The sequence below is a fragment of the Carcharodon carcharias genome, chromosome 12, assembly GCF_017639515.1.
Source record: "Carcharodon carcharias isolate sCarCar2 chromosome 12, sCarCar2.pri, whole genome shotgun sequence".
NCBI classification, from domain to species: Eukaryota; Metazoa; Chordata; class Chondrichthyes; order Lamniformes; family Lamnidae; genus Carcharodon; species Carcharodon carcharias.
Window position 1 is genome coordinate 32341769 of NC_054478.1, and position 26677 is coordinate 32368445.

The 26677-nt window shown below is 41.9% G+C and overlaps 1 protein-coding gene across 9 annotated transcripts in view; it reads right to left on the reverse strand.

The window, feature by feature from the left end:
* clasp1a (cytoplasmic linker associated protein 1a) overlaps positions 1–22622 on the reverse strand; it is a 307929-nt gene extending 285307 nt beyond the window's left edge. For 5 of the 9 annotated variants that reach the window (XM_041201541.1, XM_041201539.1, XM_041201538.1 and 2 more), the window contains exons 1-2: positions 22465–22576; positions 20720–21189 (exon numbers count right to left, since the gene is read on the reverse strand). In XM_041201541.1, coding sequence (XP_041057475.1) covers positions 20720–20914 — 195 coding nt within the window. In that variant the 5' untranslated portion in view covers positions 20915–21189; positions 22465–22576. Of the gene's footprint in view, positions 1–20719; positions 21190–21354; positions 21493–22237; positions 22257–22464 lie in introns of those variants that run through there. The other 4 variants (XM_041201534.1, XM_041201537.1, XM_041201535.1 and 1 more) reach the window with 4 other exon arrangements.
* Between the last annotated feature and the right edge of the window lie 4055 nt (positions 22623–26677).

Below are 26677 nucleotides of genomic sequence, written 5' to 3' on the forward strand. Positions count from 1 at the left end.
TTTAACATTAGAAACATTTTTCAGATTCTATCTACTTGGCAACAAAACAAGAGAAATAGCATGACTATACATGTTGTTCCGGCAGTCTATAATAACCTAGCAAATGTCTCATCAGTGAAACATCTCAGCTGAGCCAGAGCTCACCAATCAACCACTAACTTTTGTTTCCCTGGTGGCATCAATGCACCCCTGTGTTCTAAATGGATTAGAAATAACTGCCTGCATTAAAACTTCAACAGACTCCAAAGACACCTTTCAGAATAGTCAACCTTTCAGAATAGTCAGCCAAACAACAGTTCTGGACATTAAACATAGGTCCTTGTAACTGCAATTATAAATTCTGGGGCAAAGGCAAAATGCATTATATCCTTCACATGCACACTCATGATAACTAGTTCTCTCCCTTCACAACCAAAACGGTCGACAGGCTACCTGCCCAAGCTCAAATTGTGCCCATATTTGTAGATCCTGTCGGTCAATGTTTAATATTAATTAAAAATTGTTAACAATATTTACATAGGAACCAGTTGAGCCTGCTCCGCCATTCAATTAGATCATGGATGAACATCTATCTCAATGCCAATTTCCTGCACTCTCTCCATATCCCTTGATGTTATTAGGCTCCAGAAATCTGTCGACTTCTGTCTCAAACAAGCTCAATGTTTGAGCTTCCTCAGCCTCTTGGGTAGAGAATTCTAAAGATTCACCACCCTCTAAAGAAATTCCTCCACATCTCAGTCTTAAATGGCCTACCCCTAATTTTGAGATTGTGTACCCTGGTTCTAAATACCCCAGCCAGGGAAAACATCCCATCTATATCTGTCCTGTCAAGCCTGTAAGAATTTATAATGTTTGAATGACATCACCTCTCATTATTCTAAACTCAAGAAAATAAAGGCCTATTCTATTTATTCGTTCCTCACAGGACAATCCCACCATCCCAGGGATTAGTCTGGTGAACCTCCAGAACCTCCACTGCACTCCCTCTGCGGCAAGTATAATCTTCCTCAGATAAGGACTCCAGGTGTGGTCTCACCAAGGTTCTATATAATTGCAGCAAGATATCTTTACTCCCATACTTCTTTGCAATGAAGGCCAACATATAATTTGACTTCCTAACTTGCTGCACCTGCATGCTAGCTTTTAGTGACTCATGAACAAGAACACCAGGCCTCTTTGGACATCAACTCCAAATCTCTCATTTGAGAAATGCTCTGCACTTCCTTTCCTCCTACCAAAGTGGACAATCTCACACTTACCCACAATATATTCCATCTGCCATGTTCTTGCCGATTCACTTAGCCTCCTTGTATCCTCTTCACAACTCACATTCCGAACTAGCTTTGTGTCATCAGCAAATTTGGAAAAATTACATTTGGTCTCCACATTCAAATCATTGATATGGATTGTGGAACAGCTGTGGCCCCATCAATTATCCTTATGGTACCCCGCTAGTGGATGCATTGATGGTTATCTTTCAAAATTCTATAGATTCTGGAAAGGTTCCTGCAGACTGGAAAGTAACAACTGTAACCCGACTATTTAAGAAGGGAGGATGAGAGAAAACCGATTGCAGACCTGTTCATTTGATATCAGTAGTAGGGAAAATGTTAGAATCTAATACATAGGACGTGATAACCGGACACTTAGAAAATAATGATAAAATTGGGCAGAGTCAACATGGACTTTCAGGCCTGCTATCCTGAAAATGACCCACTTATTCCTTCTCTATTTTCTTTCCGTTAACCAATTCTCATTCCATACCAGTATTTTACCCACAATTCCATGTGCTCTAATTGCTTACTAACCTCTTGGGTGGGACTTAATCAAAAGCCTTCTGAAAATCCAAACACAACACATCCACTGGTTCTCCTTTACCTATGCTACAAGCAAAATCCTTAAAAAACTCCAAAAGGTTTGTCAAACATGATTTCCCTTTCATAAATCCATGCTGACTCTGCCCAATTATATCATTATTTTCTAAGTGTCCAGTTATCACATCCTTTATATTAGATTCTAACATTTTCCCTACTACTGATGTCAAACTAACAGGTCTATAATCGCTTTTCTCTCACCCTCCCGTCTTAAATAGTGGGTTACAATTGCTACTTTCCAGTCTGCAGGAACCTTTCCAGAATCTATGGAACTTCGAAAGATAACCACCAATGCATCCACTATCTTTAAAGCCATCTCCTTCAACTCTATGTAGCTCATCAGGTCCAAGGGATTTAACAACCTTCAATCCAATTAATTTTGAGCATACTACCTCTATTAATGTTAATTTCTTTCAGTTCATTTCCACAAGTCCCTTGGTTCCCTAGTATTTCTGGGAGATCTTCCTCAGTGAAGACAGACACAAAGTAATAGTTTAGCTTCTCCACCATTTCCCTATCCTCCATTATAAATTCTCCTGTCTCTGCTTGTAATGGACCCACATTTGTCCTTGTTAATCTTTTCCTTTTCACATACCTACAAAAGCTTTTACAGTCCACCTTTATATTTCTCACTTGCTTGTATTCATATGCTCTTTTCCCTTTATCAATTTCTTGGTCCTCCTTTGCTGGATTCTAAATTGTTTAGATGCATCAGTACCTCATTCCCCTTCCTGGATGCCTGCTCAAGCTCAACTCATTACTGCATACTCTTGTTTTCCTGCTTACTTCAAACTAGAAAAATAGCAAACCAAGGGCTAGGCTTTATTTCTAGAGGGATAGAATTGAAAATTGGGGAAGTTATGCTAAAACTGTATCGAACCTTGGTTCGACCACAATTAACAGTGCTGCATGTAATACTGGTTGCAATATTATAAAACAGATATAAAGGCACTGGAGAGGGTGCAGAGATTTACAAGGATGATACCAGAAATGCCTGGTATTTCAGGAAAGGATTAGCAGGCTGGGTCTCTTTTCTCTTGGTAAAAAAAAGGCGGCTGTGGGGTAACCTAACAGTGGCCTTTAAAATTGATAGAGTGGCTGCAGAGAGGAAACTTCCTCTTGTGGGGAGGAGCTTAACAAGAGGCTATCAATATAAAAGCTAGTCACCAAGATATCTATTAGGGAAATTCAGAAACCTCTTCACCCAAAGATTGGCAAGAATGTGGAACTCGCTACCACAGGGAGTGGTGGAAGCAAATAGTACAGATGCATTTAAGGGACAAGCATAAGGGACCAGACAAGCATTTGAGGGGCATGGAAATAGATGGTTATGATGGTAGACATGAGGGAAGATGGGACAAGGCTTGAGTGGAGCATAACCACTGCCACAGACTGACTGGGCCAAAAGGCCTGTTTATGTGCCATATTTCCTACTTGACCCTCAAATTTGAGATAAACCTCAAAGCCAGACCTTTGCCAAGACTTCAAGCCACATCCTCTGCCACCAATGGTCCCCAACAGGCAAAATCCCATCCTAAACCCCTTTGCCCTACCTGATGTCTCCCCACCTTAAGACGTGTCATTATGTTGTGGCAGCTGTGGCTCAGTTGCCTCTGACTCAAGTTTGTAAATTCAAGCCCCAATCCAGAGGCTTGAGCACAAAAATCAAGGCTGACACTCAAGTGTAGCACTGAGGGAGTGCTGCGCTGTCAGAGATGCCATGTTTTAGATGAGATATTAAACAGATGTTCCATCTGTTCTCTCTGGTGCACATAAATGATCCCACGGCACTAATTCAAAAAACATGGGAGTTATCCCTGCTACCCTAGCCAATATCTATCTATCAATTAACATAAAAACAGACTGGCTGGTAATTATCACACTGCTATTTCTGGGCGAATGCACTGCATATATTGGCTATCACATCTCATACTTACCTACAGTGACTTCAAAAGTACTTCATTGGTTCTAAAGTGTTTGGGAGGTCTCGAGTTGTGAAAGGCACGATGTAAATGCAAGCCTTTCTTTTAAAAGAAGTTGCTTCAACTAGACATTGTTCAACAGCCCTACTATAGCCCAAGTCAAACATCCAACTTGAGATGCCATAATTGCACAAAAGCAAAAAAAAGCCAATCTCTCCTTCCCAATGTCCATGGTACACTAGTTCATATAAAAGGAGTCATACTTTTAAGCAAATTGGATTCAATATTTGTATGATCTAAACCTACATGCAGGAATAATTGTTTTATGCGATAGCTGCACTTCCAGCTACAAAGCATACCCAATCTGCATATTGCATCCCAAGCTCTTACACAGCTGTTTAGAAAATTCAAAACTTAACTTAAAATAGACAAGGGATATTCAAATGTTTGAGAAAAGCAAAAGCAATTGCACTGCGAGCAACTTCAATACAAAAATAGATTTGATGATACAATTATTAATTTGATCGAGGTCAGAAGTCCCAGTTTTGTCTTCCATTCAATGAGGATCTGAAAATGATTAGCAGAAAGATCCTTTGTGCAGCAATTCAATGAGAGGGACACCAATCTTAACAGATCAGAAGTGCTCAATTTTGATATTTATGAAAAGCTATTGGTTAGATGTGTTCAAGGTATTTTTAAAAAGACCTGTGCGGGACAATTTTATTACAGGATGTACAAAATTATATTTTGTTCTTTCATATCCTTTCTCCAACACCATCAATTAAGAAATAAATACTATCCTTTGAATAACACATACTCCCCCTACATGACTAAAGAAATATTTTTCTGGCATTTGTTGTTTAAAATAAAAATCAAGCATAGTTACAGTGATTTTAAAACAATGAAATTCTCTTAATAGTCAACAAAAAAAATGCGTGCAGACAACTAGGAATGCATCATGTATCTGCGTTCCTAGTCAGAAAATGGTACCTGGCTTAGTGAAGACAAAAAGATGTCATGTCAGTTGAATAAATTATATTTCAGTTTAAAAACTCAAAAAAGAACCAAAACAAATCATACAATGATGCAAATAAAACCAAGAAAATACTATTGCGCAAAGGAGAAAAATCGGCATTTTGGCGATTATGCTGCATTACTGCCTACTTCAAAAACCGGTTCAAACGGCAAGAAAAAATGTAATGTTCAGCATAGTCAGCAACCTCATTTTACATCTAATTCAGTCAGCTACTGTTCCATGTCAAGAAGATCTATTTCACCCACAGCTGCTAATCTTCGTAAAAGATTAGAGCTACTACAGTGTCATAATGAAATGTTATTAGCTTGTAACAGAAACTTGTTTGATTGCTGTGATTATCAAACTCTCTGAACATAATTTGGAGACAAAAAGCATAGTTTTCAATGAAAAAGTCAAGCTTTTAGGCTGTACGGTGGGTATCTCCAGTGTTGGAGAAATATCACCAGCAATGCCTTCACAAGACCCTCCAAATCCAATGGCAAGAAAGGTGGTCCAACAGCTGCACCTTCTCCCAAGGCAACATGCCCAGCATTGAGGTGCTAATCACTCAAAACCAGCTCCACTGGGCAGGACGTAGTTCATATGCCTGATACCAGATTCCTGAAGCAATTTCTCTACTCAGAACTCGGTCATGGCAGGAGACTCCCAGAAAGACAGCAGAAGCGCTTTAGGGATGTCTTCAAACCATCCCTAAAGACTCATGGGAGATCCTGGTTGTGACCAACCAAAATGAAGGCGGCTCATTCAGGGAATGCACTGAACACAGAGACTTCACCAAAAACATGCAGAGGTATGGTTGAGGCATTGGAGAGAGCACACAAATTTCCAACCAATCATCTACACAACCCCTCAAGCACCACCTGCCCCACGTTAGGCAGAGTCTATATATCACGATTGAGCTTATCAGCCATTTCAGAACCTACTGAACTAGAGAGGAAGTCATCATTGATCCTGAGGAGCTGCCTCAGGGGGGAAAAATAGTTTATGGGAATAGTAGTACACAGTATTGTGCACAACTCACATAACTGAACCTCAAATACTGATTTTACCTGCATAAAGTTAGCTGTTTTCATAAGGACCGATGACAAAAGAAACATTTTCTGCATTCTTGTGCACTAAAATTATTGATGGCATCTCTCCACCCCTTCTGTTATAATTCCAGCAAAAACAATCCTCTTTGCTATATTTGTAATGTGTCTGAATCCGAGGGCAGAATTTTCCCAGAAAAGTCAGAGTTCCATAAACAGCCAGAAATGCACATCAGCAACTCTCACCTCAATTTTACAGGTGTCAGGCCAGTAATTAGCTGCCATGGTGGATGCCGTCCTGTTCAACATGGCCACCGACCCCAAGAGCTGCCGGCACAATTAAAGAGCTGACAGTTCAGCAGCGCCACTAGCAGGGGAGGCAGGCAGGTTCCCTGCAGTCTACAGCAGTTAGGTCACAGAAGATTTACAAAAAAAAACTTAAAAATTAACTTGGAGGGGAAAACCCTCTGTGCAAATCATTGGGTTACAAAGGCTGCCTTCCTGTCCACAGACCCCACTTTGAATAAAAAAACCCTCTCTGGGCTGCCACTGGGAGGCTGCCTGCATTCAGCTGGTGGTTAATCTACTGATCCGGCACAGACCCCCACCGTGATCCCAACTCTTGCAGGTTAGCAAATTCTCCCCTAAGTCTACCCAGCTTCCTCCACCAATTCAATAATCAGTTTGATTGTCTGGTGCTGACTTAACAATTAGAATAGCAAAAGAAATGTATTTATATCCATCACCCCATCACACATCAATGAAGAACATCCTCCACTCACAATCGTTCATACTGCACATTCTCAGTAAAGTCTTCAGTAAAATCTAAAATTTCTTCCAAATCATCAGCTAAGGCAAAAAGTCTTGCTTTAGTTCTTCAAAGAATGCTTCATTTTCAATCCTTTCCAGCCCAACAGATATTATCTTTAGTCTATCATGGTTCCATCCTGAGTCCTTCAGCTATTGACCTGAACATCTCTCCCAACCTCAAATGGAACAAAACTACCCCCAAGAAACTACTCTCTTTTATGAGGCACAGTTCTTTCCCCGTCAACAAGGATTTACTCTTCATAAAGACTCGGAACACTGTTTCCATATGCAATGCACGTAGTGTCCTAAACCTAGGAACCACTCGAACTTCTTTCAGTCCTGGGCAGATGAAAAAAATAACAATTTGAAGAATTATCCCTCTTTAAATTCTCATATTTATTTTATCAATATCACTACTATGGTCAGCGCTCTCCATTTTCCTCTCATATTCCATCTTAGCTCTTAAATTGCCATCCTGCATCCTTGTTGAACTTCATAGTTATAATTCACTGAACACCTTTTTCCTTTCTCCCCTTTCCAAAGAAAACAGAAACAAGGAGAAAAAAGAAAGTGAATCTTAGAACAAATCATGAATTGTTGCAGTTCAGGATTATTTAAATCTTGGTTAAAAAACATAAGTGCTACCTACAGAGACATTATCACAGCTTCAGCACTGTGCTTTTATTGAAGTATGTAACTGAGTCAACTTAAAGTCGAAGTTTGCTCATCCCTTCCAAACCACTACACATTTTTTTTTACCCTAAGTGATTTAGGGCTATTTAAAACAAGTTAGACTACCAACAATATAGCAGTATGTAAATAGTATTTGTGACCTCACATATTGGAGAGAATGCAATAACAAATAGGTAATTCAGGTTGCATGGTTTTGATAGCTTTATATTTTAAGGCCACTGACATCATAACTGCATCAACATACACTGATCACAATCCATAATTAATGATTCACAGAGTGTGCTACTGCAGCATGGAACCCACTCAGTCTTTATTAGAAGTATGGCACCTAACATAGTAGCTACCACCACAGTTGCTGATTCCATTGTGGGCTCCATTTAACCATTAACTGTGTTGATCAAATCCATCTCCAACCAAAAGGTATGGTCCAGATCACTAAGCATCCACACAGTTCAGAAGAACACTGCTAAAGGGCCTTTTCCACCTAAATTTATACATATTATCTAATTATAGTACTGTTCATAGGTGCTGAAAACCTTTGCAACATCCAGACTTAAGCATTCTAATGCTGTCTTGGTCAGCCTCCAACCTAACACACTCTACAAAATTCAACACACCCAAAACTCTGCTGCCCATATCCAAACTTGCACCAAACCCCACTCACCTATCACACATACGCTTGCTGACCTACACCGGTGCCCAGTCCGGCAACGCAAATTTTAAAATTCTCCTCTGTGTTCAAATCTCTTGCCTTTCCTCATCTCCTTAACCTCCTCCAGCCCTACAAAGGTCTCTATGTACCTCCAATTCTCTTGCACATACCCGATTTCCTTTGCTCCACCTCTGGCAACAGGGCCCAAGCTCTGGGGTTCCCTCCCTAAATCTAGCCACCCCTCTACCTCTTGAGTTGCTCCTTAAACCTACCTCTTTGAGCGTGCTTTTGATCATCTGTTCTAATATCTGTTTATGTAGGCTGGTGTCAGATTTTGCATGATAATGCTCCCAAAGTACCTTGGTGCCTTTTACTACGTTAAAAACACTACAGAAGCAAAGGTTATCTTTGACTTTCTTTAGCCTCATCATGAGGTATAGTAACAGGAACACATGTGTATAGTACATGAATCGAATTCATTTTTAAAATCATATCGGTCCTGTGGTAAACAAATAGGAGTTTTTCAATAATATGTACTACAATACGAGAAGACAAGAGGAGTGTATTTGAACAGCTAAGGCTATGAACAGTAATTTTAAAAACAGTCAAAATTTCTAATGTTACTTTTGTAGGTTTACAAAAGCAATACCTTCTTCAACTGAATTTACTTCAAAAGTTACTATACAGTATTATGTGGCAAAGTGAAAAAACACTGATTCACACTCAACAGTTCCAATCTTGCATTTGCTATCAGGAAAGCAGGTCCAGACTACACATTTCCCCCCACAGATAAACAGCAGATGGATTACCCCAAGGTACTTTTGCACCAGCTGCTCGGAGGTACGTAAGCGAAAGATTTTTTTTCAACTTATTTTTTATAAAAACACAAGCACATATTACAACTCTACTCACAATTAATCAGAATACGGAAATTTCCATCAAAAAATGTGCCTACGTGTATGGTAAAGGAATTTTAAAATTATCTGCCAGTATTAAATTAACAGGTCTGCTCTTCTATGAAATTGATGAATAAAAACTGGGACTTTGCAGCACAAATAGATATGTCAAAACATTCATATGCAACTTTCAAGCAAAGTCCGAAGTGTAAATGTTTGTAGAAAATGTTCAATCAGGTTACCTTTAGTCAACATGCAGTAAATCTAGCAGCTTTAGATAGTACAGTCCTTCAGATTCAATTAAAAGTTTCTAATTAAAATATTACATAAAAGGTGTGGTGCAGTGACAAACTACTGGAGGATTGGGTGTGAACTGACGTACAAGCCCTTGCCCTCAGAAATGTAAAATTAAAGGGAGTGCCAATCCTAAACTATTCATGTAATTCCTGGGAACCTATTTTTATCTGTCCTAGTAAAGAACTGAGAATAGCCAACCTGTCTTTTAAGCTGATGAACAGAGAAAAAAGGGAAAACAAAAACAGAAAAAAGTGGAATTGCTCTTCTGACTATTCTCCTCAAATCAGGTTTATTCAGTCAGCAGTTAATCTGCACTGATTGGAATGGGCAAAGTTAGCTGATCTTGCTGTCTTCCTGACTGTGATGCTACAATTGGCCTCCAGAGATTGACATCTAGATTTGGGGGAAAGGAGAGAAAGGGGGAGATGGCCAGGCATTCTTATACTTATCTGCTATTCAACAATGGGTTCTGGAAACTAATCTGTGTGGACATCAGGTGTAGACAGGAGCAGGCTGGCTGCCAATACTCACTGTCAAGGCTTCTACATGACAAACGGTTATTTGGGTAAGGTACCAAAAGTTACTGTCCCGTTATTAAATTAAAATGGCCAAACATCAGGAAATGGTGAGAAAAAGAAAAAACTAGCAATATTCTTTTCAAATTAAACCAAAAACCAAAAAAAAACTCTATTATTTCTTAAAATTCCCCAAAAAATAAATTGCATTTAATTTTAGTTCCTGCATGTCTCTCAGGAAGTGAACATGCTTTCCACTGTTATTTCTGCCATGGTTATCATTAACTCCAGGCATTCAAAAATAAATTTAAAATTTCTATTACACTGCAAATATGAAAAATCATTACTGATCAGATCCATTGAATGGATATGACTGTAGGTTCAACCATCAGTTTACCCAATTTGCAATCTAAACCAAATTAAGGGTTTGGGGGGGGGGGGGGCGGGTGAGAAGAGAAAGTTCCTGGTCTCTGCAACCGACCATTTACTTTCAGATCATCCTCCTGAGTGTCTGGCAGAGTGTTACAAGGCTAGGTAGCTGAGTGAGAGGGATAATTTTAAAAAGGTAGGGGAAAAAAAATTGCAAACATGATCTAAAAAATGCAAAAAAAAAAATGGCCTTCAATTAGCATACAAATTTTAAAATATTCCACTTCAGGCCTGAGAAAACCCAACATTCTCTCCACTGGCTTCCGTTACTAAGGTAACTTAGTCCTCTTGAAAAATATTTGCCTCTTCTCAAAATATCTCAAATTCAACATTAGGCTCCATAATAAATCTACCATAGACTAATAGAGAATCACACCATGGGGGATCAAAACTGACAAATCTCCTCTACCCCTCAACAAGGGAAATTTCTTCACAAGCATCAGCACTTATGTTAAAAAGACATTTTACAGAGAGAAAGCAATATTACTATTTGGCTCTATTCAAACAGTTGCTTGATGTTTAAAAAAAAAATCAGGTGGGAGGCGGTGTAGTGGTGCTCTCACTGGACTAGTAATCCAGAGACCCAGGGTAACGCTCTCAGGACCTGGGTTTGAATCTCACCATGGCAAATGGTGGAATTTGAATTCAATCAATAAAAATCTGGAATTAAAAGTCTAATGATGTTGATTGTACTTAAAACTCATCAAGTTCATTAATGAAGGAAATTGCTATCCCTACCTGGTCTACCCTACAGATCCACAGCAATGTGGTTGACTCTTATATGCCCTCTGAAATGACCCAGCACTCAGTTTTATCAATAAAGAATGAAATTGGACAGGCTACCTGCCATCGACCTAGGCACGGGAAACAACGGCAAACTCAGCCCTATTGACCCTGCAAAGTCCCCCCCCTTACTAACATTTGAAGTCTTGTGCCAAAACTGGGAGAGCTGTCCACAACGGCCTGACCTTGTCATACTCATGCAGTCACACCTTACAGATCATGTCCCAGACACCACCATCACCATCCCTGAATATGTCCTGTCCCACCAGCAGGACAGACCCAGCAGAGGTGGCGGCATAGTGGTTTCCAGTTGGGAGTTGCCGTGGGAGTCACCGTGGGAGTCCTCAACATCTACTCCTGACCCCATGAAGTCTCATGGCATCAGGTCTAACACAGGCAAGGAAACCTCCTGCTGATTACCACATACCACTCTCCCTCACTGATGAATCAGTACTCTTCCACGTTGAACCACCTGGAGGAAGCACTTAGGGTGTAAGGGTACAGAATGGACTCTGGGTGGGGACTTCAATGTCCATCACCAAGAGCGACTCAGTAGCGCCACTACAGGCCGAGCTGGCTGTGTCCTAAAGGGAATAGTTGCTAGACTGGGTCTGTAGCAGGTGGTGAGGGAATCAACAAGAGGGAAAAATATGCTTGACCTCATCCTCACCAACCTGCTTGCCACAGGTGCATCTGCCCACAACAGAACCACATCGGTGTGAGTGACTACCGCACAGTCATTGTGGAGACGAAGTGTTGCCTTCATATTGAGGACATACTCAATCGTGTTGTATAGCACAACAGGATAGATTTCAAACAGATTGAGCAACTCAAGACTTAGGATTCCATGAAGCAGCAGAACTGTACTCAAACAAAATCTGTTACCTCATGGCCTGGCATATTCCCCCCTCTACCATTACAACCAAGACAGGGGATCAGAGATAAAAACAAAAAAACTGCGGATGCTGGAAATCCAAAACAAAAACAGAATTACCTGGAAAAACTCAGCAGATCTGGCAGCATCGGCGGAGAAGAAAAGAGTTAACGTTTCGAGTCCTCATGACCCTTCGATAGAACTTCAAGTTCGGTCGAAGGGTCATGAGGACTCGAAACGTCAACTCTTTTCTTCTCCGCCGATGCTGCCAGACCTGCTGAGTTTTTCCTGATAATTCTGTTTTTGTACAGGGGATCAGCCCTGCTTCAATGAAGAGGGCAGGAGGGCATGCCATGAGCGCACCAGGCATATCTAAAAATGTGTCAACCCACTGAAGCTACAACTCAGGACTACTTGCATGCCAAACAGCATAAGCAGCAAGCGATAGACAGAGCTAAGTGATTCCATAACCAACGGATCAGATCTAAACTCTGCAGTCCTGCCACATTCGGTCATGAATGGTGGTGGACAATTCAACAACTCATGGAAGGAGGAGGCTTCACAAATATCCCCATCCTCAGTGATGGAGGAGCCCAGCACATCAGTGCAAAAGGTAAGGCTGAAGCATTTTCAACAATCTTCAGCCAGAAGTGCCAAGTAGATGATCCATCTCAGCCTCTTCTGGAGATCCCCAGCATCACAGATGCCAATCTTCAGCCAATTCGATTCACTCCATGTGAAATCAAAAAACCACTGGTGACACTGCAACGGCTATAGGCCCTGACAATATTCCAGCAACAGTACTGAAGACTTGTGCTCCAGAACTTGCTGCGCCCCTAGCCAAGCTGTTCCAGTACAGCTACAACACTGACATCTAACCGGCTATGTGGAAAATTGCCCGGGTATGTCCTGTACATAAAAAGCAAGACAAATCAAACCCTGCTAATTAGCACCCCAACAGTCTACTCTCGATCATCAGTAAAGTGATGGAAGTGGTCATCAACAGTGCTATCAAGCGGCACTTGATTAGCAATAAACTGCTCATTGACACTCAGTTTTTATTCCACCAGGGTCACTCAACTCCTCACCTGATTACAGCCTTAGTTCAAACATGGACAAAAGAGCTGTTAGGAGCCCTCGCAAAGCTGGAGTCAATGGAAACCAGGGAGGGAACTCTCTGCAGGTTGGATCATAGCTAGCACAAAGGAAGATGGCTGTGGTTGTTGGAGGTCAATCATCTCAGTTCCAGGACATCAGTGAAGGAGTTTCTCAGGGTAGTGTCCTCGTCTCAACCATCTTCAGCTGCTTCATCAATGACCTTCCTTCCATCATAAGGTCAGAAGTGGGGATGTTCACTGATGATTGCACAATGTTCAGCATCACTGGCAACTGCTCAGATACAGAAGCAGTCTGTGTCCAAATGCAGCAAGACCTGGATAATATGCAGACTTGGACTGACATGTGGCAAATAACTTTCATGCCACACAAGTGCCAGGCAATGACCATCTCCAACAAGAGAGAATCCAACCATTGCCCCATGACATTCAATGGCATTACCACCGCTGAGCCCCCCACTACCAACATCCTGGGGGTTACCATTGACCAGAAGCTGAACTGGGCTAGCCATATAAATACTGTGGCTACAAGGGCAGGTCAGAGGCTAGGAATCCTGCAGCGAGTAACTCACCTCCTGACTTCCCCAAACCCTGTCCACTATCTACAAGGCACAAGTCAGAGTGTGATGGAATAGTCCCCACTTGCCTGGATGAGTGCAGCTCAAACAACACTCAAGAAGCATGACACCATCCAGGACAAAGTAGCCCACTTGATTGGCACCACATCCACAACATTCACTCCCTCCATCACTGACGCACAGTGGCAGCAGTGTGTATCAAGTACAAGATGCACTGCAAGAGCTCACCAAAGGTCCTTAGGCAGCACCTTCCAAACCCATTGCTGCTACCATCTACAAGGACACAGGCAGCAGACATATGGGGACACCACTACCTGCAAGTTACCCTCCAAGCCACGCAGCAATCCGACTTGGAAATACATCACCAATCCTTCACTGTCCCTGAATCAAAATCCTGGAACTCCCACCCTAACAGCACTGTGGGTGTCCTACACCACCTAGATTGCAGCAGTTCAAGTAAGCAGCTCACCACCACCTTCTCAAGGGCAATTAGGAATGGGCAATAAATGCTGGGCTAGCCAGCGATACCTACATCCTATGACTGAATTTTTAAAAATTGTTAGCTTTGTACAAAAAAGCTGTAAGCCCATGATGGGGTATACTTCCACAAACAATAGGGGCTCTGCCCAACTAACCATTCTTCATGCACAAGGCTAGATGGTAAATACTGAAAGGCTATTTACCAGAGGGCTTCACATGCAAATTCAATCTATACTACATTTTCTAATCTTCACTCAATATTCACACTCCAACTCTTCGCAGCAGGAGTCAACGAACTGCAGTCAAGAGCAGAAACCACCCCCCCCCCACAATTCTTAATTTTTCCCTTCTTAATCCCAACTAAGATAGGTTAACTCAGCAAGGAGATAAACGTTAAATCATCTTCATCTATATCTCTCAATATCACATTTAGTAGACAATTATCAAATGACGATTAAAGTGAATTACTTGAAATTTAAAAGCGTTATCAACAGCTTGCATTTACATAGGATGTTTTTTACTGTGAAAAGGTGCTAAGATGCAAACAGACAAAAATAACATCAAGCCAAAGGATGCGATATCAGTAGTGTGACCAAAATCTTGATCAAAGATATAGGTTTTAAGGAGAATCTTAAAAGGAAGGGAGAGAAGTGGCAAGGTAGATAGATTTGGTGAGGTAAATCCAGAGCTAATTACCTCAAGGGCTTAATGTATGGCTTCCAATGGTGAGTGAAAAGGGCTGAGGGAGAGACACACAAGAGACCAGAATCAGAGCAAGTGTGTTCTGCAAGTTATGTAGGGCCATAGAAGGATAGGCAAAGGCCAAGCCATGAAGGGATTTAAATACATGAACGCAAATTTTAAATTGGTCATAAAACATTGAGGTGATGGGTCAATTGAACAGAAAACGTACAGAGTTTTAGGTAAGCTGAAGTTCATGAATGCTGGAGATGAGAAGCTCAGCCAGGATAGCACTGGACTAGTCAAGTCTGGAAATGATAAAAGCATGGATGAGAGTTTCAATTGCAGACAGGGGCGAAGGTGGGCGCTATTACATATGGAAGTGGGCATTCTCAATGATGAAGCAGATATGGAAACAGAAGCTCAGTTCAAGGTCAAATAGGGCACTAAGGTGCAAAAATCTACTTCAACTTTTCAGTGGCTAAGTAGAGAGATAGATTTGGGGATGAAGGTAGAGAATTTGTAACAGGTGCTGAAAACTATTGTTTCAGTCTTCCTCATGCTCACAGGAGGGAAAATATGGATCATCCAAGATTGGACGTGGACAAGCTGTTTAGCAATGCAAAGGCAGTGATAATCCATATGCATCTCAATCTGTGCATTTGGATTATAGAAAATCTACAAAACAGACTTTTGATTTGGGAAAGGAATAGAAAGACAAAGGGTACATGAATCTAGATACAGAGTTCCATGAGGAATTATAGAGACAACTGATTTGTACAATAATTTGTACATGCTACAAATGATGGGGTGGCATTTTGGCCAAAAAACATAGATCTAGACTGTAAGCTAGAGGGATAACACATTGGTAAGCAGCCCATGAAGGAAAATCTATGGCAATTAAAACTGCATTCTCACAATCCCTTAATAAGTCTAACAAAACCACTGTGCTGAGATAGACAATTTGGGCCAAGGCACGAGTTGTGAAACACAAGTTGGCTCAAACAATTCTCAGGTAAAAAAGAACAAAAGGCAAAAATCTTAGCAATACTCCCCAATGCTGTTCATTACTGTTCAATCCCTTTGCAAAAATGCACAGATAATTAGTGAAAACAGAAGTTTATCTGTGATGCAGCTACACTCAAATGCCTACTGTCACTGTCTCGCACAAAACAAATGGTCAATTTGGTAAGGTGGCAGACGGCTGGCATTGTCTGGGAAACTCTAACGGAACGAGAGAACGGCAAAAATTTTAAAAAAAAGATGTCAGGGCCATGATCTATGGAAACCCACAACTTCCTATGTATTACACATTTTTAAAACAATTAAATTGGAAGAAGCATAATTCAGATGAAGGGCAGGCCTTCAAGAAAAATTTATTTTTCATAAAAGCAAAATACTGCAGATGCTGGAAATCAGAAATAAAAACAGAAGGTGGTGGAAATACTCAGCAAGTCTGGCAGCATCTGTGAAAAGGGAATCATGGTTAATATTCTGAGTCGAATATGGCTTCTTCAGAACTGAAGGAGGCTAGAAATGTGATGGTTTTTTACAATAGAAAGGAGGAAGGGGGGGGAAGAACAAAAGGGAAGGTCTGGGATAGGGTAGAGGATGAGAGAGATTAAATGACAAAGATGCAATGGAACAAAAGGCAAAAGGAGTGGTAATGGTTGTAGGAAAGAGACAAAGCATTTGTCTAGGCTGAGTGCAAATGCTAGAATAATGAACAGCTCTGTCCAAAAGCAAAAACATGAAAAACAAGATTCAAACCAGCACATGACAATAAAAAAAAACAGAATGGGGAACAAAGTTCATGGTCTGAAATCGCTCAACTGAAAAGGCATACGGACTCGAAACGTTAACTCTGTCTTCCTCTCCACAGATGCTGTCAGACCTGCTGAGTTTTTCCAGCTATTTTTGTTTTCGCCCAACTCAATATTGAGTCCAGAAGGCTGCAAGTGCCTAACCATAAGGTGAGGAGCTGATCCTCAAGCTTGCGTTGAGCTGCACTGGAACACTGTAGCAGGCTGAGGACAAGACCAAGGTGGCGAATTAAAATGGCAAGCAACCAGAAGCTCGGGGCCGTGCTTGCAGACTGAGCAAAGGTGTTCTGCAAGGCAGTCACCCAGCCTGCGTTTAGTCTCCCCACCATAGAGACCACTAAAAATATTTTTTAGCTTCCCTAACAAGATTCCACATACATTTGGTACATTCACAGCATTTTACGTACAAGTGTGGATACTTGGAGCCCTGTTATCTGCATTGCTAACACTTTCACAATAGGTTCTGATGTAATGAAGGCTAAATCTGGGATATCATATCCCTTGCAAGCACAACTCCCCTTTGGGGTCATGAAATTATCCTTATGTTCCTACTTCAGGTGCCAAATTATTCTGTGTTCCTGACAATTTCCAAAGAAAGGCTGTTGCTTCTATTGAACAGTAAAGTTATTTTTCCTTTGAATGAGTAATTTAATAATGGAAATGTCTTATAAGTATACCAATCCATGTCCCAAAGGGGAAATAATCAATACTAGTCAAACTCCAATAGGAAAACTGCAGGGTGGCTTAACACATGAAAGAGAATTTTAAATTGGGCATGTTGGGGGACTGGGAAGAAGCCTAGGTCATAAAGTGATAGGTGAGTGAAGCAGGATATGGGCGGCAGAGCTTTGGGTGAACTGAGCTTTATGGGTTACAGAGATGGAAAGTCAAGAGAACATTCAAGTAGTCTAGTCTGGAGGTGACACAGCAGTGGAGGACTGAAAACCAACATAAAAATAGTCATTGGCAGTTATGGCTGTTGGCAAACATGCCATTCAAGTTGCTAAAGTTAAGACTTTTGTAAATTTATTGATTGGCAAATATATCCTTTACAATAAAAATGATGGACAAATTTCTTATAGTTGAGAAAGATTTTAAAACTCAACCAATTATCCTGTTAAATTGGGTTTTTTAAAAAATGAATCTGGTTGACCCCATGTCTCATCAGCTGATATATTCCTGAGCCACAATAATCAGGATGGTTCCACAATAGTTATTTTGAGGTAGCGAATTGCAGAGAAGGAGTAAGGCTGCTGCAACTGTGGGATAGCAAATATAAAATGCAAAAGCAAACAAATTCCCAGTCAAAAATCTCTGTACAGTGACTCCAACTATAAAGTACACATGGGCATTGGGGAGGCTGATGTGATTGGGATGAGCAGCCTTCAGGAAGAACAGTCACTTGGATCAAGACAAGAGTTCATCAACTTTCAGGATAAAAGGGGAGGAAATGAAAATAGAAATTGAAAGGTGAAACATTTATTTTTGATTAAACTGTGCACAAACTTTAAATCATTTGAATACATTTATATGCTTCCTCACAGATGCTGAGAATTTTCATGCAGCTCTCATTCCATCTGAGTTTCCTTAAGCAGATCTGAAACAGGAACCTTCTGTTTCATCATACTAAATGTGAACTATCTCTGGATTTGGATTTGATTTGAAGAGAATTACTCGGGTACGGAAACAACTTTGATTTACAGAGCCCCAGATGGCCTAAAACCTCTACTATTGGATTCATTTGGGATTTGTGAGCTGAATGCTTCCCATTTGTAGTATTCAGCTGACTTTGTAGTTCATATTGAAGAAACACCAGTTACACTAATTGAACGCAGAAATTAGACAGACATTCACCAAAACACAAAGACCATTCCCAGTGATCTTGTCCATGAAGCTTGGGATGCAACAACCAGAGATTGACAATCATCAAAATAAGCAGCAAAAACCACTCTCCCCAAGTGAAAATAAAAACATGAAAGGTAGGAGTAGGCCATACAGGTCATTGAGCCTGCTCCACCATTCAATATGGGAACCTGGAATTCAAAACATAAACAGATCACCCATGATATTGTTGAGTGGCAGAGCAGGCTTGAGGGGCCAAATGGCCTACTACTTCTCTTATTTCATATATGTTTGTATGTAATAAGATCACAGTTGAACGACTACATCAGCTCCACATTCCCACTCTCTGTATTCCTTTAGTGTACAAAAATCTACCGATCTCAGTCTTGAATATACTCTCTGACTGAGCAACCACATCTCTGTGGAGAAGAGAATTCCAGTCTCTCAGCCCTCTGCATGAAGAAGTTTCTACTCATCTCAGTCTTAAATGACCAATCCCTTATCCTAAGACTATCACACCTAGCTCTAGAGTCTCCTGCTAGGGTAAACATCTTCCCAGCATCTATCCTATCAAGCCACATAAGAATTTTATATACTTCACAGAGATCATCTCTTGTTCTTCTAAACTCTAGAGAATACAAGCCTAGTCTGCTCAATCTCTCCTCATAGGACAATCGCCTTATCCCAGAAATCAGCTTAATGAACCTTTGTTGCACCCCCTAAGGGAAGTATAGGTGAAACAGCTGCGACACAACCAACACCTCAAATCACATGGTGCCTGTTCATACCTTTTTTACATTCATCCAATTTGAAAATCATTATCACAACAATACATGATTTCTCCAAAATTTACTATGACAAAATATTACTGATTATGATTGAGCACTTCACTACAAAAAACTGGTCTCCTTGGTACAAATGTACAACAATAGTATTATACCAGATTTTAGTACGTACATATAACAGATTTCAAGCCCTTGGAGGTGGTACAGAAAAGGGGGCCAAGCAATACCCAGCTTTAGAGCACTTAACTATCATGATAGTCCCCAGGGATTGGAGTCATTTTCATGAGAAACAAAAGGCTTACAAAATATAATTGACACTTTCATAAATGATGGGAGTAGTTTCTAGATTCCTTCCAGTTGACAGCTTATTTGAGATGGATAGGGTTGGGAAAACTGATTACCAAAGCATGGAATAAGCATGGATTTCCTACAAATCATCAAAAGGGAGCAGGACAAGTTCCAAGGAGAGGACATTCCAATGCTTTTAGGTTCGAAGTACAGAACCACTCGTTTCTCCTAACAAAAATGTTTTAACATTTATTTTTGCAATGAATATTTAAATTATTAATAATGATTACCTTTGGTAAAGACAACAAACCGGTTTGTTTGGTGCAGCTCCACTCTTTTTTTTTCCCCTCCCTTGGACTCTTGGGAGGATTTTGCAGGCTGATTAACAACTGCTTTAAGCTGCTCTTTCTGGGGACAAATCCTAGAGTGTGACTTGAACCCAGGGCCTTCCAACTCAGAGGCAAGAATGCTATCAACTGAGCCACTGAAGCTCTTAACAAATTGAATCAGGGAAACAGTGCAAAGATAAATGTTTTTATATTTATTCATTTACAGAGTGTGGACACCACTGATTACACCAGCATTCACTGCCCATTCCCAATTGCCCTCTAGAAAGTGAGGGTGTTAACTGAGTGGCTCGTGAGGCCATTTCAAAGGGCAGTTAAGAGTCAACCACACTGCTGTGGGTCTGAAGTCACATACAGGCCAGACCAGGTAAAGACAGCAAGTTTCCTCCTGAAGAACGTGAATGAGCTGATCGGGTTTTTAATGACAATTCAGTAGTTTCATGGTCATCATTTCGGAGACTATCTTTTCACTCCAGATTTATTTAATTAACTGAATTTAAGTCTCCAACTGCCATGGTGGGATTTGAATTCACCTCTTCAGATTATTAGACCAGGTCTCTGGATTGCAAGTCCAGCAATATAACCATTATGCTGTCATACCCATTTGTTAACAAAAAATATTTTATCTTGCTGAAGAGTGACATGTTGCCAAGCTTTTTGTCTTGCACTCATCAGGACAAATGCAACAATGTCAAATTTCAAATCACAGGAAAAGCTGTTCTTTACAGTTACCCAGGAGTTTGGGGAGCCTATAGTTGCTTCCTCTATGGCAACATCTCAACCAAACAGAGTTGACTTGCCAACCAATCAACAACCCTTTCTCCTGTGGTATAAATTGTTGTGATCATTTGAGATTTAACGATCTTGCACTTGGCCTGATGAGTGCAAGATGAAAAGTTTTGGTGATGTGTCTCTCTTTTCAGGAAAAGCTAGTTATGTTTGGATATTACAGTTGTTCAACCTAAGCATACCTTGAAGTTACTGGAGTTTACCCAACCAGCGGCAAGGCCATCAACCATTCGATCGAGCATTGATTGGTCCTGTTCCAGGTCATGGGACTTCTGGCGATCTGTGATGTACTCAATCAACTCCTGTGCAATTTGCAGCCGACGTCCCATGTCTTTCTGCAGCACTTGTGCCAAGAAATACTCCATGCAGGGCTCCATATTTGCAGTGCAGCCACAGCAGAAATAAGGGCACTAGGTCTGGAAAACAAACTACTTTATATTTATCCTAGAGGTCGCTGATCCGCTTGCTGAAGGTTATTGAGCAGCTCTGGTGAACAGACACAATCTGGGGAACGACAACAATGCACCATGTGTGTTTTCAGGAGCAGCTGGATGAGAGGGGAGCGTTAAAAATCCTAACAAGATAGCTGCAAAACCGGAACACTGGGGTGTGCAACAAAGAAGAGCCTCATAATTCAATATTCAGAGAAATCCTAAAAAAAAACATAATTACAAGCTTTAAACATCTGACATTTGAAAAATTTTAAAAATTGACAAGCGAAAAAAAAACTGCTTTGTGTTCTATTAATCGATTGTTTGTCTCCACAAGGCCCATCAGACTACAGTATTATTTTTTTAAGCATTGCAATACGTTTTACCCACTGTGGTGTGAACTGCAATTAAGGCAGGCACACAGCAAGGACTAATGCAGCAAATTGGGCGAGACTGCCATGAAAGGTGATTCTTTTTGTGTCGTTTACAAGGTTTTAAAGCCGCTGCGTCCACCTCGGATCCTTTTTTTTGCAGGATAATGGATCATTTCCTGCACATGCGCAACATTTCTCCCCCCCCCCACCCCCCTCTTAAACTTCCTGCCAAATTCAGGATATTAAGATCCCACCTCTCGCCCCCCCCCCCCCCCCCCCCAATCCCCAATCCCCAACATCAACCTGAATGTTGTAGGAAAAGCTAACTCCCTCCCTCCTCAGGAATGGTGCAAGAAACAAGGCAAAAGGCAGACAGGAAAAGCAAGGCTTCTCGGGAGTCTGTGAATTAAAACTCGGCCTAAAAACCTGCATTTTTTTAAAAAAATTATTTTTGCGGTGCGGGGGTGAAAGTAATTTAAAATCAAAATATTGAACCGTCGGATTAAATGTGGGGTGGGTGGGGAGAATGGGGGAGAGAATTCATCTTAAAACACCCAGCGATTCTTATCCAATGGAGGGCTGGTCAAGAGAGCAACGATCTGGCTTTGTTTGTTGGGGGGGGGGGGGGGCTCACCAACCCTGTCTGACCCCCCGCTAATGATATAAATGTTGATTCCAGTTATAATATTATTGACTTGAGGAGGAGGAGGGAGAAGCTTTCTGCAGGCAGGCAGGCAGCAACAGCCATTATACTCCAGGGCTGCAAGCCGGCAGCATTTCCCCAACGTGGGCCCCGACCCACCCCCCAATCACCCAAAATAAAACACCTCATGAAACCTCTCCCCACCACCCCCCCAGTATAAAATAAATCAGTTGACGCCATCTCTCACCCAACCTGAAACAAGCAGCGAGCCGGCGCCAAGCCTCCGCCAACAGGCCTCAAACCCGCCCACTGATTACCCCCGCCATTAATCCTTCAATTTATTCCTCCTCCTCCTGCCACCGCCCCCTCCCCCCCAAAATCCCCGGTACAAACATATACACACACACATTCTCCCCTCCCGCCCCCCCCAATTTTTTTTTTGCTGCTTCCACTCACTCCCCCGCGGATTTCATATTCACCTCCCCGCTCCAGCAAAATACCGTTTGTTTTATTTCCATCGGCACCCCGAGCGGTGCGGCCCTCCCGTCAGGACCGAATCTCTCACCGTCCCCTCCCCCCTCAAAACCCCGCCGCTGCCGCGCTTCGCTCGCTCTCCCTCTCTCTCTCTCTCTCTTTCTGTGGCCCTACGTGCCCGTGCGCGCGCTCTCCCGCCACCACCACCACCGTTTCAAAGGCAAACACCGGCCCTCCCCCCCCCACGACGTCACACGTGCGCGCGCACGCGAACCTCCTTGGCAAAGACCAGTTCGACAAAACCTCAAATGCACCGCACTTATTTTCTTTTTCTGTTTCCCCACCCACCCCCCCAAAGATATACTTTTTTCGTAAGTAGGCCCCCAAACATTTCAAATTGGCCATTACAGAAAGTGCAATAAAATTCAACTTTCCTCCATACCCTTGCTTGCAGCAGGGTGACCGACGGTCCTGGATTTTCCAGGCTGTCCCCTAATTTGGCCTTTTGTCCCTCATCATGCCTTTCCATTTTGTTGCGTAACTCCATTGTCACTCCATTCTTTGCTTCTGCACATGAATCAGCCGGTCTTTGTGCTTTTGCATGCGTCAGCCACTCTTTGTGCCTGTGCACGCGGTAGCACTGGAAGAACTGGCATGGGTATTCTGTGGGTAACTGTGCACATGGTGATCATTGTAACTAGCTAGCGGGCAGCTTGTGAGGCTGTGGTAGAATTCCCCTCCTCCCACCTTACAAGTATGCCAGCAAACGATCTCCTCCTGCTCTCAAAGGTTCCCATCCACACCTTGACATCAAGGCAGCCCTTGACTGACTGTGGCATCAAGGAGCCCCAGCAAAATTGGAGTCAATGGGATTCGGGAGGAAACACTCCGCTGGTTGGAGTCATACCTAGCAGGAAGGAAGATGGTTGTGGTTGTTACCCTCCAAGCCGCTCACCAGCCTGACTTGGAAATGCATCGTCGTTCCTTCAATGTCACTGGACCAAAATCCTGGAACTCCATCCCTAACAGCACTATGGGTGTACCTACACAACATGGAAACTTTGAGAATTGGTCAAGTGATGCCTCAATGCAATGCATTTTCATTCCATGTCAAGTATACAATCCAAAGGGTGCTACACAGTTTCCAACCCCTCAGTGCACTATGGCAGAAAAGCTTTAGGCAGCGGCCTCTTCCCATTGCTTCTTTGCTGTGGCTGCCCCAAGCTTTAGTGCATCCTTCAGCACATAGTCCTGGAACTTGGAATGAGCCAGTCTGCAACAGTTGGTCATGGACTATTTTTTACACTGGAAGACAAATAAGTTTCGGGCAGACCAAAGATCATCTTTCATTGAGTCCTGCAGCAACAGTTGTGTTTGTCTCAGTCTGCAATCCTGGGAACAGCTCATAGTGTCCTGCGTCATGGAGCTGCTCGGGATGAACCTCAACAACAACCAGTGCATCTCCTTCTAGACATTCTTTGCAAAGGCACATTCCACAAGGAGGGGGGACAATGGTCTTTTCCCTACTGCAGTTGCTTCAATGGCAGCTTGCAGTCACATTCCACAAACATGCCTCTCCCTCACAGTGTGCAGTTTTGGTCTCCATATCCAAGGGACGATATACTCTTGATATTTACAATATATTGAGACATCTCAGAATGGAACATGCTGTATGGGGAAAATTTTTTTGCACTTTCTGTAATATTCAGTTTGAAATGTTTTAGAATGTACTTTTACAATTTTTATGAATAAAGTATTCTTTTAGGAAAAAAATTGAGGAAGGATATACTTGCCTGGGAGGAAGTACAGAAAATTTGACAAAATTCATTCCTGGGATGAGAGAGTTATTCTATGATGAGAGGTTCAATAAATTGTGAGTATTCTCTCTGGAGTTTCGAAGAATGAGAGGAGATCTCATTGAAAGAAACAAAATTCTTAAAAGGCTTGACAGGATATACATTGAGACATTGTTTTCCCTATGCAAGAAATGTGGGTTTTATATATTTTTGCTTGTACTATGATCTTTAGGGACTGTATTTTATGTTTGTGTGGGCTTTTGGTAAGAAAAGAGTTAACAACTGGAACCTGAAGAGTTGTTTGCAATGATTAGGTGTAAATAAAGGATGTCATGTAATGATTAGAGATAACGTTGTATGAAACTAGACATTTTTAGACACAAAGGGTAAGTAGCTAGAACAATTCAGAATAATTATATGGGATTAGAACAGTTTGTAATTTTATTGCTAAAAGACCTCAAGTATAAAGAACAAAATAAGCCTAATAAGTCATTTACAATAAAAACAGAAAGCAGGTCTGGCAGCATCTGTGGAGAGAGAAACAGAGTTAATGTTTCAAGTCCAATGTGACTCTTCTTCAAAACTATTAGGTTATCTGTGTGCCTTAACTTTGTCTATTGTATTGTAGTCCAGGATATGGCCACAATTGTTATAGTGGTCTACTGACTGTAGTAACTGTGAATGGGCTATTGACTGTAGTAATTATAGTATAACTGGTGAGAGTTAAAGTTACATTGAATTACTTTGACCAAATATGTTGGGAGGAATCATGGATCTGGGAGCTAGAAAGGGATAAAAGATATACAGAGGGGTCGAAAGATGGGAGAGAGAATGCAAGAAACTTCGGCAACACACCGGGACTGAAAGGAGAGAGAGAGAGGGCTAGAGAGTTCGGAGACACAGCGGTGCTGAAAGGAGTGTGGGAGAGGGAGAGAGACTTCTGAGACACAACAGGACTGAAAGGAGTAAGTGACAGATTTCAGCAACATAGCAGGGCCACTGTCACAGGAGGGAAATCGAGGTATGATATCACAGGAAAGCAGGTAGATGATTGACTGGTGAGTATTTCCTATTTATCTTACCTAAACCAGGGAATAAACTGGTGAGTCTTTTTCAATTTCAAAGAGTAAATAGTAATCTTTACTCTGAACTGACCAAAATCTTCTCTCACCCAGCCAAGTCAAGGCCAGTAGCAGACCAGGCAAGTAATTTTACCATGATAAAGGAATGGCATGGCAACTCCAATCCCTAGAGTACACATCCTATGCTTTGTGGTAACACCAGGACACTCCCTGTGTCCTAGATAACCATTTGTGCAGGAAGTGTTGTCAGTTGCAGCAGCTTGAGCTCTGGGGTTTGGAATTTGTATAACAGCTGGCGTCACTGCAGTGCATCTGTAAGGTTGAGAGCTTCACAGATAGCACATTAATAGATGTGGTAACCCTGCAGATTAAGAGTTTGCAATGTGAGAGGGAATAGATCATCATCAGACAGTCTAGTAGAAACAGGAAGGTAGTGCAGGAGTCTCCTGAGTGCATCCCACTCTCCAACAGTATTCAGTTCTGAATACTGATGAGAGTGATGGTTCATCTGGGGATTGCAGCCAGAGCCAAGTCCATGGCACCATTGGGTGGCTCAGCTATACAGGGGGCCACAAGGAAGTCTGGAAGAGAAATGGTGCTAGGTGATTCGATAGTTAGGATAATAAACAGGTGTTCTTGCAGCTGCAGATGTGAATCCAGGATGCTGTGTGGCCAGGGTCAAGGATATCATTGAATGGCTGGAGAGCACCCTGAAGGGAGAGGGTGAACAGCCAACATTTATGATTCACATTGGTAAAAATGACATAGACAGAAAGAGGGATGTGGTATTGCAGTCAGAATTTAGGGAGCTAGAAAGGAAATTAGCAAGCAGGATCTCAAGTAGTGATCTCCGAGTTACTCGCAGTGCTGCATGTAAATGAGTATAAAAGTAGGTGGATAAAATGGATGAAGGCATGGCTGGAAAGAAGGTGCGGTAAGGAGGAAGGCCTTTAGATTCTTGGGACATTGGGACCAGCTGTCAGGGAGATGGGACATGTATAGACTAGATGAGTTGCACCTGAACAGAGCCAGGGCTGAGTTCCTTGAGGCGTTTTGTGAGTGCTCTTGGTGATAATTTAAATTAACTTGGCAGGGGTGTGGGAACCAGGAGATAATATCAGAGAAGAATATCAAGTTGTACAGAATACTGGAAGAGATGGATAATACCAGAATAGGGAATAACAAGTTAGGGGGCAGGATTTTCCTGTTGGCGAGTGGGGGGGGGGGGCACGCTTACCGACGCATAAAATGTCGGGCAGTGATGTTGGGTGGAACTCCTGACAACACCGTGCCCCATTAAAATTAAGGTTGGCGGGCAGGCCAGGAGCTGCAGCGGGAAT